Raw genomic sequence first — 22,366 nt, forward strand, 5'->3', positions numbered from 1 at the left:
GCCTCAGAGCGCTTTACAGATTGATTAACATACAACAACAAAATAAATAAAATGAACAAATAAATCAACCACAAACAATTTATAAAATAAAATAAACCAACATAAAATAAACCATTAGGAATGGTGGAAAGAGACTTTCAGATTGTTATAGTAGAAAATAAATCTCTGTGGGTCCATGGCTAAGGGTTGCCTCTCTTCCAGGCAATATTATGTTACAGCAGCAAGATGATCAGAAAGTTCTTAAATGGTGCTGCTGGCTGTGGTCTTACCTCTAGTGGGAGGGGGCCTTGCCGGCGGTTTGGGGTTTGGGGGTTAATATCAACATCATCAGTCCTTGGGGTTTGGGTACACTTTTAGTTCTCTGTGGTGGGGTACTCATCAGCCCTCTAGTGGGTTGTGCCGCATCAGCCTTCCAGGGTGAGGGTCAAGGTGCCTCGTCAGCCCCTCAGAGGGGACTATTACTGGGAGCCAAAAAAACAAAACAAATTGTGCTCAGGTGCTGGTCATAAAATGCAGGACATCTCATGGAGGACAGAAAACAATTGTGCATAGTATATCCATGGCACACCGGAGACAAAAAATATGAACATAAGAAAGTCTAAAATCGAGAGGAGGCCATTCGACCCATCGTGCTCATTTGATCCAAGGATCCTATCCAGTCTATTTTTGATTATTGCCAAATTGTCTCTTCAGCCACATCACTGGGGAGTTTGTTCCAGATTGTGACAACTCTCTGTGTAAAGAAGTGTCTCCCGTTTTCCATCTTGAATGCCTTGAAGCCCAATTTCCATTTGTGTCCCTGGCTGCGTGTGTCCCTGCTGATCTGGAAAAGCTCCTCTGGTTTGATGTGGTCGATGCCTTTCATGTTTTTGAAGACTTGAATCAAATCCCCACATAGTCTTATGAGTCATATGGGTCTTCTCCTGTGATTTAAAGAGGGGGGCATTTGACTCTGCCATGCAGTTTTCTTGTGTATTTTAGGATCCAATGAGTAACCGGCTCCCTGGGATCTCACTGGCCAACCTGGAGTGTATTTGATAAGCAGATATTTTAAGTAGGGAGGTGCCAGTCCCTTTTCTTTAAATGCTAATAAGAGAACTTTGAAATCTATCCTGTAGCACATGGGGAGCCATTGAAGTGAAGCTCATACTGGAGTGATGTGGTCATGTGTTTTGTTTGTATGCTTTTGTCGCAGACGGTCTCGTGTAAATGTGAGTGGGAAGTGTTCACATCGATAATTAAACGCAAAGCAGACATGTCGAGACGTGGTCGCAAACAAGCAAATTAACGAATCTTCCAGCGAATCTTCAAGATACAAATTAAAGATAATTGAGCCACAACTATAATGTATTTAACACTTAGTATATTGCATATTCTTTCATTTAAATGTCCTAATTTCACATTCCCATATCTTAAAAACGACGTTTCTGTTTAAAACGGCGGTCGCGTTCTTGTAGTGCAGATTTCCGCAGTTCTGCATAGATCTGCAGAATCGCAACGACCCCATTGGTGGAGCCGCGCAGATTTGCGCAGAACTGCGGACCTTAATTTTTAATGAAATGCACTCGATTCAAATCTATTTTCCGCCTTTTTCCTTTGATAGATGGATGAACAGTGTAGCCAATAGTGGTCGCGGTCGTGCGTCCTCCCACAGGTGGGCGATAACCTCGGAAGATAACGGGCCTCCCGATTGGCGTGGCGACGGGGCGGTGCTTAACCTGTCTACGCCACATTGCGCTCAGGGGGTAGACGGACAGGTTCTGCAGCCAATGGGGATGGAAGAGGGTGGGGCTTGTGGCAGTGGAAGAACTGCTGGTTGAAATTGTATCAGATAAGACTTTCCACACATTGCTACAGGAGGACAGGTGAGCGGGGGATGTAGGATGAGGCTTTGTGTCTAAGAAATCACCGGAAGGTAAATTACAATTCAAGATATCCGCTGCGTTTTTACAGCAAACTATAAGGAGCATGGTGCTTTTCTTTATATATGGGCGAAAAATAAGCCTAGCGACATTAGTGATGTATAATGTTCTACATGTATGATTCGGTTTATTTATTTATTTGACATATGAAACGTTGAGACGGTTGCAAGCGTTTCATGCAGCAGTGCGTGTGCTCCGTCCAGGGCGCACAGGGTGAAGACGCGGCCGGGCAGCTCTTCGTCCTCTGCTGCCGGGGACCTCATGGGTGTCCGGGCTGAGTGCGGCTCATTGTGCTCGGTGCGGGAGCTGCGGGCTGCTGTCATCCGACGCTGCTTGGCGCTGACCGAGGGAAGTTGACAGCGGCGTCGTGCTCAGCCTCCGTGTTGCAGCGCGGCTTTCAGCGACACCAGTGCTAATAACAGCGTATTATTAGTAACATAGTATATACACTGCTATTTATAGGTGTACTTCCATGACCTGGGTGATGGGAGGAAGTCTAAATTGGTTTAGTGTATTTGGAGTAAAGGACGCGGTACAACGTTGCTGTATTTTGTCATCATTTTAACAACCGTTATTTACGGCCGCCCAATCGGGGAAGAACTTTAGGTTTTTTTTTTTATGTAAAAATGTGTTTAATTTTGCAATGACAGCACCGAGGGATTATTATTATTATTGTCTTAAATCATTATTATTTGGCAATATCTCTCTTGAAGAAATGGGAAGGGAGGTAATATATATCTTTTCTGGCGTTTAACTCACCCAAAGCTTGAAAGTTGCCGAAGATGAATGAGGAGAATTCATCGAAAAACGAACCATATCAGAGAGTTAAACCTCGGCACGGATTAAAACGTTTAGTGGCTTCCGTGTGCTTGCTGTAACTTAAATTGAATTAAATATCGTTTGTTTTAGAAAAGTATAGTATTGTATAGAAACGGTATTTCAGTCACCAGTTGTACATTTTAGGCTGACCTCAGGATTGTATTTGTGTGTGTGTGAGACAGAAGTAAAGATGAATGACTAGCAATGCACGACATGTTTCCTGTTTTAATGCGTATCGTGTAAGTCAATAGTAATTGACCACGTATGACAGTAACCAGGACTCAGATGTAAATACGTCTGTTTCAACATTATATGAAGTCCTTTGAGAATCACTTTTTTTTTTGCCTGTCTTCGGTAGTCAAATGGTATTCATTTATATTTTGTAACAAATGAAGAGATTATATACCCCATCATGTATAAATAGTCTGTATATGTCATTTTTGTATTATGTGCCAACGACTTTTAGTGACGGTTGTTACTAGAGAGAATAACTTGATTTTTATGCAAAGGGAAATTCCGACCTAGTGAAATACTGCTTTGCGTGCTTTGTGTCAGATGTAAGAAGTGGAAACCGGTATCTTACTATGCTTATAACAATTACCTCCCCCGCTTCCCTGTCAAAATTTGTACTTTGAAGGAAGAAAGAAAAAAAATCTCATTTAATGTAATCTTATAATCTCTTAATGTGATTACAATTGAATCGTCAGGGCTGCAAATAGCTCTTTGATTTTAACTAACAAAGGGATTGGTTTACAATGTAGATGAGCTGTAAAGTAATAGGCTACATTATATCGTGTTTACCTTGAGATATCATGCGAAAGCCTTATTAAATCTAGTGGATCTGTGCCATCAGGCAGTCACATGTAGATTTAAACCTCTTTCTTGGGGAAGTCAATCCCAGCAAAGAAAGGCAGCAACAAAATAAGCAATACAAGAATCTACTAATGTTATTTGCGGCATAATTGTCATGTTTGTTTGTAAATCATTCTAAAAGCATGGGACAATATAATATTACACTATGGGAGGAATAGAACTAGATGAAGTAACGCATGAGAGACCTAGGAGTCTATGTGGACTCCTCACATTCTCCAGCCAAACAATGTGGGGAAGCAATAAAAAAGGCAAACGCAATGTTAGGGTATGTTTGTTATGGAAGTAAGACTGTAATGTTCAGACTGTACAATGCACTAGTTAGACCTCATCTGGAATACTGTGTACAGTTCTGGTCACCACACTTCAAGAAAGATATCACTGCTCTGGAGGCAGTTCAGAGGAGAGCAACCAGACTTATTCCAGGTTTGAAGGGGATGTCCTACTGAGAGACTGAGGGAACTGAACCTTTTCACCCTGGAACAGAGGAGACTACGTGGGGACTTGATTCAAGTCTTCAAAATCATGAAGGGCATCGACCACATCAAACCAGAGGAGCTTTTCCAGATCAGCAGGGACACACGGACCTGGGGACACAAATGGAAATTGGGCGTCAAGGCATTCAAGATGGAAAAAAGGAGACACTTCTTCACACAGAGGGTTGTCACAATCTGGAACAAACTCCCCATCGATGTGGTTGAAGAGACAATTTGGTAAAGAACTGAAATGCAGGTTGTGTAACGACTTTGGTGCCACTGCAGCAATCACAGACATCCATATTATCTCCCTGTATTAAATGGAAGATGCTTTGACCCTGCATCATGATTCTGCTTGACGGTGGACCAGATGAGCTCTTTGAAGTGAAAGAGCGTCCGTTAAGGTCCTGCTACTTCAGAGGTGAGAGCAGATGCACATGAAAGGATGTGCAATTAGAAAATAATTGCTCTTAATAGGCTTCCCACTTGGTTACCTGGACTAAACGGCACACTGTCAAAAAAGGGGTTGTATTCCTTATAGGAAGAGAGGTGGAAAATTGTGAGTCTGGTTTGCTTTTGAAATTGTTAATTTCCCAAATGCTCGCTTGTTATGCAAGTATCTGCAAAATATGCTTTCATTGATATAGAGTACGGTTTAGATTCCACTTATGTGCAAGCTGTGTGAGCTGACTGGTCAAATGTTTGTTTTTGTTGTCCTGTAATTTTTTTAATTGACATGACTAATTCAGATACTGTACTTTTACACAAATATCAACAATAGCACAAGCATGCAGAAAATAGCACTACAGAGATCTCATTGTGTGTGTTAAAAATCAGAGCCTCAATCAAGTGAAAACCAACATTTGAATTAAAAATACTTGTTCTATAGTGGTATTCTGCTGAAAGTTGCTTTAGCTTCTGTTATGTCTATTGACATTGACAGGGGGAAGAGTTGCAGGAAAAGGGATATCACTTCCAACAGTGTGCTCCCTGAGGAAGACCTATACCTTGAGTCTACTTTCAGAGCTAATGGCAGCCAAGCTGAATATCTGAGTGTTATCATGCAAATATCAAGACCAGCAAAGGGAGAGGATGTAAATGAGATCCCAGTACAGTTACATTTTTCTTTCCCCTCTCCAATTTTCATATAACGTATGTTTGGTGTTTGTGTGTTACTGCAATTTTGCCTGGAATGGACAAGCAGAAACGTGTGCTTTCTAGTGCTCCTGTAAAACCTGGCAAAGTGGAGCTGTATGGATTAGGCGCTTCCCAACCCCTTGCACACTTCCCTGCTAATTGTTGTTCACACTGAGCTCTCGGTTACTTAATTAAACCATAAATTGAATTCGCCATTTGCCTAATCACAACTTACTAATTATTTTTAACAGTTGGAGATTTCAGGTTAAATCTAAAACAATATAAGGCCCTTGAATTCTCCAACTTGTTGCAAGTGAAGCCGAAATAAAAGTTGAAATGTGCAAATTATTACTTCAATTAAGAAATCAATTGAGTATTTGAGAGCAGAAACCAGCAGGAGAGTGAGCCCCCAGGACCAGGGTTTTGAGAGGCACTAGTTTTAGATGAATCTATTGCGGTCCTTCCAGGGCAAGTGTGGCCTGGCTCTATTTTTCCCCAAGCATGGGCCAGTTTCCCCACGTCGGTTCCCTTTATTGTTGACCAGTTATTGATTTCAAAGCAAGTTTAAGGTGTTTGGAATGCAAGGTATTTAAAAGGCCTTTTCTGCTTTTGTTTGAAAGCGACCCTTTCGTTTCCAGTAGCAGCATGGTCCTCATTAATAAATCAAAATGAACACTTCTGATGTTAACAGCCAGTGGCACACAAGTAGCAACCCTGCCAATGGGGACAGTGCTGGAGGGAATAGCAGGAAGAAGAGGAGCTAGCTCACTTGAATCTCTGTAACAGATGGAGGCAAAGGCAGAGGTCTCTGTCTAGGTCTGGCTGTCAGCGATTTATAGTGTTATAGGCTAGGTTCTATACACATTGATGAATGAGCTGAAATCTATGCAAAATGATAGTAGCATTATTTATCCTGCTACTCCCAGCTCCTGCTCTGTGGACTTCGGGTGAAGTGTTTGGTGGTTTAACTAGGGTTCTTCAGAAAAGTGGTTTGTGGGTCAGTCAGCTGCAAAAAACGACGGCAAAGGAAGGATATAGAATGGTGTAACTGCTCTTATGTTTGAAGAAACGGGTAAGCCTTGTATGCCTGTTGCTAGTGTTTGTATTTCAAAAGATGAAAAAGGGCCTCTTTCATGGGGGAAGAAAATGCTAATCAAAATAAATGATAAGTTCTATCTCTGGATACCCTTACTGAAAGGGTACTAGATGTTTCAGAGCAGATCAGTTTGTTGCATAAAACATTTATGTTCATGGTAAAGGGTAGATAACTTAATGCTTCCCGTGGACCCCCAACAGCTGAGCTGAGGCATGAAACTCCACATTTTTCAATGGAGCAGATGACTTCACTTTTATTTACTGAAAGTATGGAATATAAAAAATGTTAAAAATGTTAATTCAAAAACTTAGACTGAATTTTAATAGTATGGATATTCACATTTCCATACAATTCATTAAGGTCCTATGACAAAATTGTGACTTTCCTGTAGGATTCCATTATTTCCCTTCTCTCGCTCGTGCTGTAGTGCTCTCTGGCTGAGGAAATGTGTGCAAGAGTGGATCTTCAGAGACACTTTTCTTTAGAGCAGTGTCAAATCTGGAAACACACACAGAATCCGACAAGTAAGTAATGTTTGTTTCTCCATAAAATCACAGCAAGACCTTGGAATAAACCCTTTAGTAGGGTGGCAGTAACTGGGGCTTAAGACCTGGAACAGTCTGCCAAGATGAGTATTGATAGGATCACTTTAGATTATATGATGGAAGTGGAGCCTGCGGTACTAAAGATGTCTAGTCTTGTACATCCTAATCAAAAGTCTTGGAATGTTCATGCTATCATGCCATGACAGAGTGTGCTGTTTAAAATCATTCTTTGTTTGGTACAAGAGTCGCACATTTTGAGTATTTGAACCACATGGTAAAGCACTTCAACAGTGTGCAAAAAGCTCTCGCAATCCTTTTCCAGGAGGATAAAGTATGCTTCTTCTATGCATTCCAAGAGGACCGCACATCCTTAATGGACATTTTATCATAAGTATAGTGCTGTACAGTTTGAGGTTTTAATGCACTTTTGCAATGCATATCGCATCGTGACTAGCCTGGATAGTTGTGCTGTTCACAGCAGGTGGTGAAGTAAGCGAGTAACAGTGGGAGTGTAAAAGCTCACAGACTGTTAATTGAATAGCTCTCCTGTTTCTTTGCAGTGTGTGCACAAGCTGGTGCTCCTCAGTTCTCGGCTCTACCCATAATGTACATGCGCTTACAATTTCCCTCTTCACACTTGCCTTAATAAGATTGAACAGCCTGAAAATATTGCTCTGAAAGACCCCCAGAGGCACTGGGTTTGACTGATATCAGAACTAAAATACTTGAAGTCTATAGCTGTTTTCACATTACACCATCTAATCCCTGGTCGAGTGGACCCATGTTCAGCCCTCCTTGCGTTCACATATGCCTTGTGCTACGAGAAACTGGTTATGATTCACACTAACCTTTTTCAACCCGTGGTGAGCACTTCGTCTCGGGTAGGAAATCTCATCCCTAGTCAAAAGCAGGGGTGAGTTCACTCCGGCTTTAGAATTTCGTCTTGGGTTGAAAATGTGAAAGCTTGATTTTTCGACCTGGGGTAGCCCCGGTTTAACTGTCTAGTGTGAAAGCAGAAAGCATGTAAAAATGCTAGGACTGCTCTAATAGAATTATACAGAGAAGACCAGTTTTTTTCTACAACCAATCAATTCCAAGTAACAGTTGACAGGCTATGGTTCTTTATCGTTCAGATCGAAAACCTGACCTACACATTGCAAAGTACTGTACAAAGAAATTAGAAACTTAATTCTTCAGGTTCTATTTATCAGATCTGTCGGAATCTTTTGCCAGTACCTGAAAAGCCAATCCAGATGTGATTACTTTCAAAGGTGACCTTACACACACCCATAGATTAAACCACCTAGCTGCACACTCCTTTCCAAACACACATGCAAATCTAGTGGTGGGGAAAATTCAGTAAATGCTCTCTCCAAACTTCACTCAATGTCCAAAAGAAAATATTACATTGACCATTCCTTAATCTAACTTATACCTCTTTCACAAGCATACTATGGCTCACAGGACCTGAAATTTACCTGAATCAGACCGGCTTCAAGGGGAGCTCCAACAGAAATCCATAATTTCTCAGGTTATTGTATACATATTCTGTGGAGTGAGCCTTTCATGTCCAGTTCATTCTATGAAATCAGAGATCTAGAAATAGGTCATGACGTCATGTGGGTACTAACTCTGGAGCTGCTTTGCTGGAAGTCAATGAGGAAAATCAAAGTCATAGTCCGAAAATCACTGGCTACAGAGGTTCCCTTTGGAGAACACGCGTGAGCAGTTTGCACTCCACTGTAGCCTACACGGCAGTCCCTCAAATAAAATATTAGCGACAGTTAGTGAAAATCAACTTTTTATGACTACAAACTACAAAGATGGTTCTTCCGTAAAATTAGGGTGATGGGGCCATCGAACGTTCATAAAATATTATTTTGGTAATGATTTTCGTGCCGTCATGGCCTACTTCTTTATCTCTGATTTTTGGTACATAGAATGAGCTGGACATGAGATGCTCATTCCACAGAATAGAGAGATACACTCACCTAAAGGATTATTAGGAACACCTGTTCAATTTCTCATTAATGCAATTATCTAACCAACCAATCACATGGCAGTTGCTTCAATGCATTTAGGGGTGTGGTCCTGGTCAAGACAATCTCCTGAACTCCAAACTGAATGTCTGAATGGGAAAGAAAGGTGATTTAAGCAATTTTGAGTGTGGCATGGTTGTTGGTGCCAGACGGGCCGGTCTGAGTATTTCACAATCTGCTCAGTTACTGGGATTTTCACGCACAACCATTTCTAGGGTTTACAAAGAATGGTGTGAAAAGGGAAAAACATCCAGTATGCGGCAGTCCTGTGGGCGAAAATGCCTTGTTGATGCTAGAGGTCAGAGGAGAATGGGCCGACTGATTCAAGCTGATAGAAGAGCAACTTTGACTGAAATAACCACTCGTTACAACCGAGGTATGCAGCAAAGCATTTGTGAAGCCACAACACGTACAACCTTGAGGCGGATGGGCTACAACAGCAGAAGACCCCACCGGGTACCACTCATCTCCACTACAAATAGGAAAAAGGCTACAATTTGCACAAGCTCACCAAAATTGGACAGTTGAAGACTGGAAAAATGTTGCCTGGTCTGATGAGTCTCGATTTCTGTTGAGACATTCAGATGGTAGAGTCAGAATTTGGCGTAAACAGAATGAGAACATGGATCCATCATGCCTTGTTACCACTGTGCAGGCTGGTGGTGGTGGTGTAATGGTGTGGGGGATGTTTTCTTGGCACACTTTAGGCCCCTTAGTGCCAATTGGGCATAGTTTAAATGCCACGGCCTACCTGAGCATTGTTTCTGACCATGTCCATCCCTTCATGACCACCATGTACCCATCCTCTGATGGCTACTTCCAGCAGGATAATGCACCATGTCACAAAGGTCGAATCATTTCAAATTGGTTTCTTGAACATGACAATGAGTTCACTGTACTAAACTGGCCCCCACAGTCACCAGATCTCAACCCAATAGAGCATCTTTGGGATGTGGTGGAACGGGAGCTTCGTGCCCTGGATGTGCATCCTACAAATCTCCATCAACTGCAAGATGCTATCCTATCAATATGGGCCAACATTTCTAAAGAATGCTTTCAGCACCTTATTGAATCAATGCCATGTAGAATTAAGGCAGTTCTGAAGGCGAAAGGGGGTCAAACACAGTATTAGTATGGTGTTCCTAATAATCCTTTAGGTGAGTGTATATTAAGTGATACAATTCAGATTATTCTATATTTGACATTATGGACATTTTCTGTGTTGATCAGTGGCAAAAACTCCTGATTTTAAATTCATTCTGATTTCATGTAACAATGACATGTGGAAAAGTTCAAGGGGCGTGAATACTTTTGAGAGCCTCTATATATTAAGTAAATATAACTCTCACCTGGAATTAATATTAGTGCATTGTAAGGGAGCCTTCCACTGAATTGTGCGGCCAATATTTACATTGACTGTAGCCTTCATAGTACAGTAATCTGCTCAGGGATACAGTGCAGTGTTCGCAGTACCTGATCAGTGATCCAGAGACTGTACCACATATCTGTTCTGCTTGCTCTCATTTATTGATGAAATCTATCAAACTGTATCATCACTGCAGTCCCATACTGTCCTAGGGGAACCCACAACATATGGTATCCCCTGAATAAAATTAATCCAAAGCTGTGCCTTACTTTGTCCTATAGAACAGTTTTGTTGTTGTTGCCTCACTGTCAGGGTTGTAGAGTGGCACAGTCTGGATTTGAACCTGTGATCTCCAGACCCTAGGACTCATTTTGCCATCAGGGTGGACGGCAGGCAATTAATAGACCTCTAATTATGATCTGAAAGGTACAATCCAGGTAAAATCTTCATGTAAGCCCAGCCGGTGGCATATATCCTAGCTTTCAGACCCAAATACCACTATGACATGATTAATGATGTTTTCAGTTCCATCTATTGCCTTTAAGGCTTTCTGTTCAGCATGCATTAAGCGTCCACTTTGTATCTAGGAATGTGTGTAAAACCAATAAAACTGAGTAAAGAAAAGGGGAATAAACACATTTATCAATGTAATATTTTTGAAAAAATATGTTTATATAATAGTTTTCCCAGTAGGTTCTCTCTCTTTCTCCCTTGTTTTCTTGCACATGACAGATGGAACAATTAAAAATAAAAGAAAATGGAGCAGGCAATTAACAATTGATGTCTGGCAATCTTTTTTTGTTTGTTTCCATAAGGCAGATAATTTTCTGTGCTATTCAAATATTTTATTTATTTATTTTTTCCTCCACTTGCCTGGCTAGTGCCTCAAAACATCCCCCAACTAACCCAGAGTAAACCGCCTGTCAGTATCTTAACCAACTCCCTTGTCCTTGTTTAAAGAGTGAATAAAGAGAGATGCCACTTAATCCCTGCCAAGGAAGGTATGAGGGATTAATTAAAGAATGTGGACAAGTTTCTCTGCAGCAGTTTGTATTGGCCATCTGTTTCTTATGAACTGCTCTTTGTTTCTTGATTACCATGGTGTTCTTCAGTTCTTCTCTGTGGGAACTTAATTTCTCATAACAATCATTTCTATTACACGGTGGTGGCAGGAGTGGCAGTTTGGACATAAAAAGTAAAAATCATAAAAAAGGTAATATTTCTGGTTTTAATATGTAGTGCTTGAGCATGTATCATATCCAGAGTTTACATTGTACTGGAATCTAGCAAAATGAATCGGACTGATTTCTGCTGTTCAGAATAATTGTCTATCCGTGAATGTTGAAGGATTGAGTGTTGTAAGAGGTGACTCACTGTAAGATCGAGTTTTAAGAATTATGTAATACATTTTCTTTTTTATATATTTGCATTACACTGATTCTTGTCATAACTACGCATTTCTCACACATCTGACAGTTGCTGACTGTCCACATCCTTTTCTTTATCTTCCAGTTATTAATGAAACAATCTGCGTTTGGCTGCAACTTGAACTTTAAAATGTGCTGGTCTTTTGTTTTGGAGAGTTGGCAACTATTAGGCTAAGTGTCTTAATCATGTCCCACTTACACAAAATAAAAATTGCTATTTCTTAAAATGCATTGATGGTTGTCCAGGTATTCTTTGTGGAAGTCCCAAGTTTAAAATCCAGGATGGTTTGAAACTTACTATGGTGCCAGTGGGGGTTGCCCTGATGGCTGGGTTGGGGTCAATGCCAATTTATCCATTCCAATGCCATTTGTTGTTATTTTTTCAATTCCATTCAAATTCCAGTAGAGCCTAATAGTTTAGACCTACGTCTAATTATTTTTGCCATAGAAATAATGGCAAAAAAAAAAAATTGGAATTAGGTCTAAAATAATGGAACTGGAATTGACAAAGTGGAATTGACTAGGGTGATGTTGGGATCAGTGACAGGGACTCAGTGTGGCTGGCCAGCTGTGTTTACAGTGTGGAGCAGAGCGGGAAAAGGCAGATGGAGGCCAGACATTGGTGTCACTGCCAAGCTCTAAGCCACAGAGCGTTCTCACCCCAGCTATCCCTTACAATGACAGGCAGCTCTGTGACTTTGGTCAATAAAGGGCACACTGTGGGTTTGAACAGCAATCAGGACTTTATTTACTGTGATAAGGTATATTAAAAAAAAAAACATTGTTTAAAAAACGAATGACGTTTTCACTCCACTCAAATCATTAATAGTATGCTTCCCTTTTCAATAAATAAATCGCACTCAAGCATTTAATGTAATTATTATTATTATTTTTGTCATTTAGCTGACGCTCTTATCCAGGGTGACTTACATTTGTACCCATTTATATAGCTGGGCATTTTACTGGAGCAATCTAAGTGAAGTACCTTGCTCAAGGGTACAACAGCACTGCCCACCTGGGATTTGAACTCACACCCTTCTAGTCATGAGTCCAGAGCCCTAACCAATACTCCACACTGCTGCCCTATTGCAAGACAACACATTTGTCTTTTGGCTCTGATATTGATTAGTGGCAGTAATGCCCATTTAACATGCACTGTTGTAAAACATATATTTATATCAATAAATTTAGTATAGGCCTACTTAATTTCTACTAAATATCCACCCTCCAGTATTACGTGTCTATATTGGAAGTTGGTGATAAATGAAAATGTTTCGAAAGGCATGTAAAGGCCAGTGAGAAAATTGATTGATTGTAACACCTACTTACTGTGCAATCGGTTTCATCGTCACAGTAGTTTTTACCTTTGAAAAGCTGTTTATTTTTAAAATGACCCTGAGCTCAATGTGCAGTTCATCTCTGTGGGTATTTTATGAGTCACCTTCCAACCAGATGGTCTCTTTTGTTAGTCTCCTAAGCTTTAAAATCCTTATAAATGAAGACGGAAATGTAGTAGTTTAGTAGCTTTTGGTCTAGTCACAGGTGATTCGTACCTCTTTTTAATGAATCCGAGGTACATGGAGAAATAACAGCATCGTAATCGGCATGTTTCAGTAATTGGGCACTTCTTACCTTTGCTACACGAGAAGCATCCTGCGTCACAAGATTTAAACTCAGGAGTGATTGATAATTTGTAAGTGCTGGCAAGCTGCTGTACATAGTAATTACTGTAGTACCTGAGATTACCTCAGATGCAAATTTGATTTGTCCTATTCCATTTATTTCGACGAGTCCTATACCTTCAAAATGTAATATTTCAAGATCTAATTGAAATAATTTGCCTAAGACTTAAGCAATATGTGGATTGTGTATGGGCTGGGAACCACTTTTTGTGGCATAAAGCAGTAATGTACACAGTAGGGGAAGAATGTAGGGCTGCCTCAGAAATCTATAATGTGGGCTTTGTATCCATTATCATCAATTAATTTTAGTCCTTTCATAAGGCCAAATGGAAATAATTTTGTGATGTGTAAAGAGGTCTATAACATGCACACACTTCTACTTACTGCCACCTGATTGTGCATTACTTGTAATTTAAGGTTTACAGGCCCAGTTGGTAGTACTATCTCGGGTTAAGTCAGTGTTGCGTGTCAGTTTAATCCAGTGCGTCTGAGGCGTTGAAAAGCATAAAACTGATGAAGAACAAGAAACTCGTATCCCCTTCTGAAGCACAGATGACCAGAAACCGCTTGCAATGCTTAACATAGTGGAGAACCAAGTAGTCTGAACCAACAAACAAAATTCAGTGAGATGCATACATTATAAATAAAAACACAATTATGTGTGCTGGTAGGAATGGGAAGTGTGTAAAAAAAAAAAACCAAAAAAAAAAAACCAACGGTTTCCAATTTAATTTGATCCATGGATAGTGGTGTGCTCCTGCCAAGAGTTTCAGAAAAGAACAGCTGCAAACAGAGAGGCTGGATAGAGCAAGGTCTTACTCCCTGGCATGAGCCCCACTACTATGGTTAGATGAGGTGTAGTCATGTAGAGATGACCTCAAAGCGGATGCTACTTTCCAAAATACTATGTTTATGATTTTCATTTAAACTCCATAGCAACAGAAGTTTACCCCTTCACCCCCCAAAACAGAATACTATATTAAGTGCTGATGAAATTGGAAATAATTTTATATTATTTATTTTAAACCAGTACAGATAATTATAGCGCAAGCAGTACTGTCTTGAAATAGTTATACTTTTTGTTACAAGCATTAAATCAGAAGTATGTTTTTATTTTCCTAGTTAATTTCTAAACAACTTTAGTTATTTTTTTCATTTACCCTCTTTTTATTATATTTTTAAAAAATGTACCATCTTCTCTCATGTACTTTAGCTTTTATCCTTTCCTCTTTCCCATGACATTGTTGCAACAAAAAAGTAATGTGTTTGATATTACTTAACATTAGTGCTATATTTGTCTGGTTCTTTAAATTATTTGGTAACCCAAAAGTAAGAAGCAACACAACCATATTTATCTTGGGTGCCTTTTTGTCCATGCCCCTTCTCTGCTGTAAAACTAATATTTAAAACAAAACTACTGAATTATTTTGTGTTCTGCAGTTTGATTTTTTGAAGATCTTTAGAACAGGGAGGCTGTTTTATTCATTTTGTTCACTTCATGTTGGTTGTGCAAATTGTCCTTCGAGGTGAATGTCTGTCTTCGCTGTCGCAATGCAACAGTTCTGCTTTTCAGTGGAAACTACTTCACCACGGTCACATATTCACATCATACCTTTCTTTATTTCTTTGTTTTAGGTTTTTTCACCAGTTCACCATGATCAGCCTGGAAATTACACGGTAAGCAATGCAAGCCCATGACCTCGTATAGCACCAGTTTTAATGAATCGGAACTGTTGTCCGAAAGTTGCCTCGCAGACGTCTGGTAAACGGGTCTCATATTTTTAATGTCTGAAGGATGTATAGTGCTTGAATTGGGCATTATTAAAGGTTTTTATTGCCCTGTCTCTCCCCTGTAAATCTCACATCCTGTTTCCCCTTTACAATTCTTCCTTCCTGGTGCTTTCTGGAGAAGTGAATCTCATCTCATCTCGGTCTGTCTGAAGCTTCCAGAAGTAGCATTATATATATTTTTTTTAACTGAACTATGTTTAGTGGCCTATTTAGTGGTAAAGGCTATAGAAACGTTAATCCAAAACTGTGTACAAATTACAGCAATAATTGTTATTTAAAGCAATCTGCATCTCTTGCTAAATTAATTTGTCCTTTATGGGTAAAGTGGCAGTTCTAGGTCTGTTTTATTATTAATCTTATTTTTGTTTCTGTGTTTTCTCTTGCTTTGCCAAGGGTCATGGAAAAAAGGAAAACGTGCTTCTTCCATTAATGCATTTTTCACTCAGTGTACATTTATTTTATTAGATCTTTTTGCAGAATACAGAACTTTGACTTTGACATGCACTGTAGATTAGGATCACAAAGCAAACTGGAATGAAGTACATTTGAGCCAACTGCTAGCTATATTGTCAAAAGTACAGGGGATTAAATGCAAAATTGAAAAGAGAATATACATTATTACAGTTCTTATAATAATTTGTATCCTACTGTGTGTGGTGGGAGACTTCTGTTTCTGTGTAGATTTGATGCATTTAAAACCGTAGTAATACAAATTGAAAATGAAAACGTTATCCCCCAAACTGGGAGCAACTGTACAGAGGACCATCAAACCTGTGAGGTCCATTAGTGAACCAGCTTTGCGCAGCACTAATTTACTTCCCCTTCAATAATTTCCTGTGGTTCTGAAGCTGGACAGGATGAGAAATGGAACACCTTATTCAATACCTTCTTCATTACTTTTACCACCTCCTTCTGTTTAGACATTGTTTTAGTTTTTTTTCCTAATAAGAACATTGCATATTGAAATTTTTCTTTCCCAAAATTATAATTCCTACAGGCAGTATCAGGGTTTATTTTGATCTTCTCATATCTGAAGTTTGCATTTCTGATGTGGTAAAAGGGTATTTGATGTGTAAGATGTTTTTTAAACACGCCATCAAGATTCACTTATCAGGGTTTACCCTATCCCATTTGTCTTGAAAATCAATTCAGTTGCTTTTTCCTCCAGGTGCAGTGGAATCAAGGAAGAGTATCTATGTGTTGGGTTCCTCCACCTGGAAACCTGCTCTCATGTGACTTCTCTTGGGTGAGTGTGCGCGTGCAGCATTTATAAATGGGTCAACAACTAGGCTTCTTTGAACAAGTTCTCTTGCCCTCATTCCCTCTGTTGCTCTTGCTCCTTCTCACTCCCTCTTACTCTAGTTCACTCTTGAGTAACACCAAAACCATATTCAACAGCTTTGTTAATACAAAGGAAAAAATGAGTAGATCAATAGATACTTGAAGCAGTCAAAAGTTATGTATACCTTGGACCATAAATCAACGCAGATGGAGATCTTATGGAAGAAATCAATAGAAGAGTGAAAATGGGAAGAAATGGCACACCATTTAAAGGAAATCTTCCCATTTGCCTGAAGAAAAGTATTTGATCAACGCATACTACCAACGGACACCTATGGCTCTGAAACCTGGTCACTAAAGACAAAAATTATAGATTGACAGAGGGAGTGGAATTTAACTCGCAACTCATCTGCCAGCAATTATCTGTCGAGCAGCACTAGAAAACAATGGGAGAAGATTGCATTATTGTTACTGGAATTATTCCCGTGTCTGCATGTAAACCTGTTCTGATTGATTTTGTGTTTTTGTTTGAAGGTAGTAGGGAGGGAAATGCAGGACACCATCTTTATCCTGTTCCTGTTAGAATAAGATAAGCTCTCAAATGAAAAGAAAGATAAATGAAACACTATTTAGCCAAGAAAGTTCTTTATTCTGAACCAGCTCTCTCCCTCTCTCTCTCCGTCTCTATCCTTCTGTGTTCTTGCTAATAAGGCCATCCAAAGCACTTCCACTAATGCCCTGTAGTATGTGTGAACAGATCTGATAAAAAAACAAATAAAAAAGCCACAGCAATATTTTTTGCAGTGTAGCTGTCTACAGAAAGTGGGCACACTTTGCAATAATGGGGTGTGCAACCATTATATTTCCAAACAATGTTCAAAATCATACTAATACCCAATCAATTATTTTCCTTTTTTTTTCTCTTTTATTTATTGTTATTATTTTTTTAATTTATGTAATAGCCATCCCTTTAAGATGCCGAGACCTTATCATCAGCAAGTGTCCAAACATTTATCCACAACACTATATTGCAATCTAGTACTCATTAGTCTGTTATGGTGTAACAGCCCCAGATCTTTCGGTCATTTGATAGCCATGATAGTAAGAATGTTTGGTTATATACTGACCAGATCTTGACAGTGTTTTAAAAACCTGTTATAAGAGAGCTTTCTTTATTTTGGAAAGATGTTGTCAGTGGCTTTGCAGAATTCTATCAGGGCTCTGGGCTTTTTTTTTTCTCCAGGGGATTATGGAGATGTATTAATTCACACACTTGTATCTCGTTATGCAGCTGTATTGCATTTGGCGTGAATCGGTCACATCACAGAGAAAGTAATTTTATCACACACTTAACTTCCCTCCCACCCACTCGGAATAGGTTTGCAGGCTAGTAATTATCCTTAGATTTGTAAAAGGAACTGTGAGAGAGAACCACTATTTAGTCACCCCCCTCCCCTCACCCTTCATTTGAAAATTCTCTCTTTTGCTCTCTCTGTGACATGTTTTTAAGAAGCTTAGAGTGTGCCTCATTCGAGAAAAATCTGAATACAAGTATATTCTTGCTGTGTACACATTGACGCTCATGTCATTCCACTTTCCAGTTCCCTGTAATGCTCTGAGGTCTAATTGAACAAAGATGGCGCTGTTCAGGAACAACTTCTGGGTAAGTGGCTGATTTTACAGTATTTACTTTTCTTAAAACATTTCAAAGCTCCAATCAAAACTTGATAGAGAGACATGTTGGAAGACAAAATAAAATGAAAACAAAAAGATTGAAAGTGATGCAATATTGGAAGCTGTAAAATCCCTTTCTTGGTGGCTCTGGTGTTAATGCTGCAGTGGGCACCTAGAAAAAATGTATTTTCTAATCAACCAATCCGCAAGCATGCTGTGTTCAACAAGCATGTGGGTTTTTGGCTTTGGGTGGTGTAGTGCACATCCTATTTTCTTTTATTATCAAATAATGAACAACCTCCAAAAGGCGTGTGGATAAAAACAAGCCAATGTTACATTTCAATTGATGCAGTTACTGCTATATTGTTCCCTGAAGATCAGATTATCCGAACTGTTTGGTGTGTTAGGTTGTTCATACCCACTGCTGTGTATGTCAAGTAGCGTCTCCTATTCTCTGAATTGAAATGTACTTGCTGAAATCTTTATAGAACTTCACACTTGGCAGGCTTCATACTCCTTTGGAGTATGTGGTGCAATATCCTACTGATTCACAATAATTGATGTCTAGAACCATCAAGGTCTTCAAACACTCGGGGGGGAGGGGTTCCACCTTTGAACTGTATGAAGTTGCTCATTACACTGCAAATTGTGCAAATCTTTGGATGGGTGCCTGGTTGAATATGATCTATATAATATTGGTAATTTGCTTTAAGAACATAAAGTTTATAAACAAGAGGAGACCATTCAACCCATCTTGCTCATTTGGTGTCCATTAATAACTAAGTGATCCAAGGATCCTATCCAGTGTATTTTTAAATGTTCCCAAATGTTCAGCTTCAACCACATCGCTGAGGAGTTTGTTCCAGATTGTGATAACTCTCTGTGTGGAGAAGTGTCTCCCATTTTCCGTCTTGAATACCTTGAAGCCCAATTTACATTTGTGTCCCCGGGTCCGTGTGTCCTTACAGATCTGGAAAAGCTCCTCTGGTCTGATGTGGTCAATACTTTTCATGATTTTGAAGTCCCCATGTAGTCTCCTCTGTTCCAGGGTGAAAAGGTTCAGTTCCCTCAGTCTCTCAGTAGGACATTCCATTCAGACCTGGAATAAGTCTGGTTGCTCTCCTCTGAACTGCCTCTAGAGCAGCAATATCCTTCTTGAAGTGTGGTGCCCAGAACTGCACACAGTATTCCAGATGAGGTCTAACTAGTGCATTGTACAGTCTTAACATTTACTTCCCTTGTTTTAAATTCTGCACTTTTGACAATATACCCTAACATTCTGTTTGCCTTTTTTTATTGCTTCCCCACATTGTTTGGATGGGGAAAGTGATGAGTCCACTTACACTCCTAGGTCTTTATCATGCTTTACTTCTAGTTCTATTCATCCCATAGTGTAATTATAGTGGACATTTTTGTTACCTGCATGTAATACCTTGCACTTGTCCACATTGAATTTTATATGCACAGAAGCACAGAAAAATATCTTGTCCTTAGAAGGGGTGTCTAACCATCTGTGCTTAATATTTTGTCCTTAGCTAAATGTTTTTTCTGGCATTTGTGTGATGGTACATGATGCTTTATTGGTTAATGATGCATATAGTTCTGATTCATTTATATTGGGAATACCTTGATCATTGGCTAAGATTTAATGTACCTGCATTTATCTCTTACTTGAATTCTACTAGGTGCTTACTATGATTTTTGTTTGATCCAGAGATGTGATCAGTGTGGACAGGTGTGCATCTGCACCACTGATAGTACCCCAATCCTGGTCCTAGTCCAGTCCAGCAGGTATCCTAGCTTTTCACTCAATCCTCAAGTTAACCCTCTCAAACTGTGAATACTAGTTCAGCTGGTCCTATTAAGACATTTTGTTGTGCCCCGATGGATACAAAAAGCCATTGTTGCCCTGCTGATGTAACAAAACACTGTCTCAAGAGCTCATGCTCAGTATTTACATTTGGGTCTGTTAGACAACCACAGACACCCCTCATTTCAATTCATTTTAAATGTGACAGGAAATTATGTAATCAATCTTTCAATCACTTTTTATTCAGTATAGTACCCTTTGCAACAAGTTGCCACAGAGCACTACACATTTGAACACAAACAGAAATAGAAAAATGAATGTAAGTGGGGCTCGTGAATAGTTTTTCAGTGGCTGTATTAACAACCTGAATCTGACCTCTGTTGTAGGATCATATCCTTTATTCAGATTTAAAAAATGACAGAGAATGTGTGGATTAGAAGCCATGAGGTCCCCCCCCCCATTCTTTGAGATTCTAATCTATTTGAATGTATAGAGTCACTGGATAGAGTAATACAAATGAATGGCAGATTGCTGCATGAAGTTTCCTTCAGGGCTGCCATCTGTCCTGATTTATCTGTCGTTTCCCTGCTGGTCCTGTATTCTGGGGTGCCATGTAGGTTTACCTTCCAAAGGCTGGGGATGTGTATCTATGATGGTCCTGCTGGGAAAAATCAGAACAGTGATTATATCCAAAAAGAAGGAAAAAATCTACTGACGCTGGGGAAAGGCACTTATTAGGCGGTATTGATGATAGTGTGTCTATGTGAGGGTGTATCACATTGGTTGTGCTTGCAACACAATGAAATGTGATTAGGAGTCGCCCTCCTCCTGAACTTTAGTTTTAAATTCCAGTGTTCTTCATATATTTAGATATTTCTAGTTTGGCAGGGTATTGGCAGTACTTCAGGATGAAATTAATGGTTTGTGTGTGTGTATCTAATCTAATTTCTATTCATGAATTTCCCAAAAACACCTGTGTAAAGGTTTTCTCACAGGTCTTATCTGACATAACCTATTTTTTTAATACAATACTTCCAATGGAAGCTTTCACACTTGCCCTATATTTTTGTTTGTGTAAGGCGTACATTTTGTTTATCTAACCAATCGCATTCCAACTCATAGCCGCATTACCATGACAACAAAGATCAACAACCTAGCTGCCGAACCTGATGAATTTCTCATTGTAGAGATGTCAATGCATACCGACCATTACGATAAAAACTAAAAAAAATTATAGTGTGAAATTGGTGCCAATATGAATTCCTCTATTGATAAACATTTTAGTTTTAAATGATGATTTGGTTTAAGAAAACTAACTAACTTCACTTGTTCTTTCAATGTATATAGCGTGTTCACGCAGAGCATTTTCAGACTGTGCCTCTCAACATCCTTCATTGGTAGCTTTCCTGAGTAGCTGCTGTATGGTACTGAATGCGATTACAATAATGAAATGATATGTATAGTAGTATCACTTGTTGATGTGTACAATGGAGCACTGTCCCTTAAAAACCTAATGGCGATAGGTAAAAAGCATAAAGAAAAGCCAGTGTAAATAATAAATAAGAACATTAAAAACATCAATTGATGTAATTTTAATAATGACAATAATAATCATACTAATTTGGAAATGAAGAGGAAGAGAAAATATCAGGCTTTATTATCAGAGACCGACTTTCCTCAGTGTCTTTCCACTCTTTTTTGCATTTTTTTTTACCTTGCAAAGCTTGCAAATAACACTTAATATTTACAGTATTCTATATTAATATTATTGATTTTTGATTTATAATCACCTGGGCCAGATGGTATATTTCCAAAAGTACTTGAGCCAGGAAAAAAACTGAGCCAGGAAATTATAGACCAAACAGTTTCACTTGCATCACTTGTAGAAATGATGAAAAAATGATTAGACCGAAAATAAAGGAGCATCTTAATGAAAAACATATTCTTGGTGATCGACAGCATGGGTTTAGATAAGGCAGATCATGTCTTACTAATTTATTAGTTTTTTAACATGAAACTGCAGCTGTAGATCATGTGAAAGCATCTGATATGATATACTTAGATTTTCAGAAAGCATTTGATAAGGTCCCACACCAAAGACTGATCCTAAAATTGGAAGCTGTAGTCATTCAGGGTAATGTAAGTAGATGGATTATGAACTGGTTGATGTATAGGAAACAGAGGGTGTCGATTAGAGGAGTCGCTTCTAACTGGAGTGAGGTTGTTAGTGGAGTTCCACAGGGATCAGTACTAGGGCCTTTGCTTTTTCTAATTTATATTAATGATCTGGACTCTGGGATAGTTAGCAAACTTGTCAGATTTGTAGATGATACTAAAATAGGTGGCTCAGCAGATACAATCTCGGCAGCTCTGCTTATTTAAAGGCACTTAGATAATAATAATTGTGAGCTGAATCCTGGCAGATGACAGT

General features: G+C 39.3%; 1 protein-coding gene across 2 annotated transcripts in view; it reads left to right on the plus strand.

Moving 5' to 3' along the window:
- The window catches only part of fcho1 (FCH and mu domain containing endocytic adaptor 1), a 183,852-nt gene that overhangs the window by 92,481 nt on the left and 69,005 nt on the right, over positions 1 to 22,366 (plus strand). The window contains exons 1-4 of one of the 2 annotated variants that reach the window (XM_066695637.1): positions 1,833 to 1,915; positions 15,015 to 15,056; positions 16,339 to 16,416; positions 18,053 to 18,114. The exons of the other annotated variant lie outside the window; for it this stretch is intronic. Of the exons in view, the coding sequence (XP_066551734.1) occupies positions 18,088 to 18,114 (27 nt within the window). The 5' untranslated portion in view covers positions 1,833 to 1,915; positions 15,015 to 15,056; positions 16,339 to 16,416; positions 18,053 to 18,087. Of the gene's footprint in view, positions 1 to 1,832; positions 1,916 to 15,014; positions 15,057 to 16,338; positions 16,417 to 18,052; positions 18,115 to 22,366 lie in introns of those variants that run through there. 2 annotated transcript variants of the gene reach the window in all.

This window comes from Amia ocellicauda, chromosome 22 (genome assembly GCF_036373705.1).
Source record: "Amia ocellicauda isolate fAmiCal2 chromosome 22, fAmiCal2.hap1, whole genome shotgun sequence".
In the NCBI taxonomy this organism is placed as follows: Eukaryota; Metazoa; Chordata; class Actinopteri; order Amiiformes; family Amiidae; genus Amia; species Amia ocellicauda.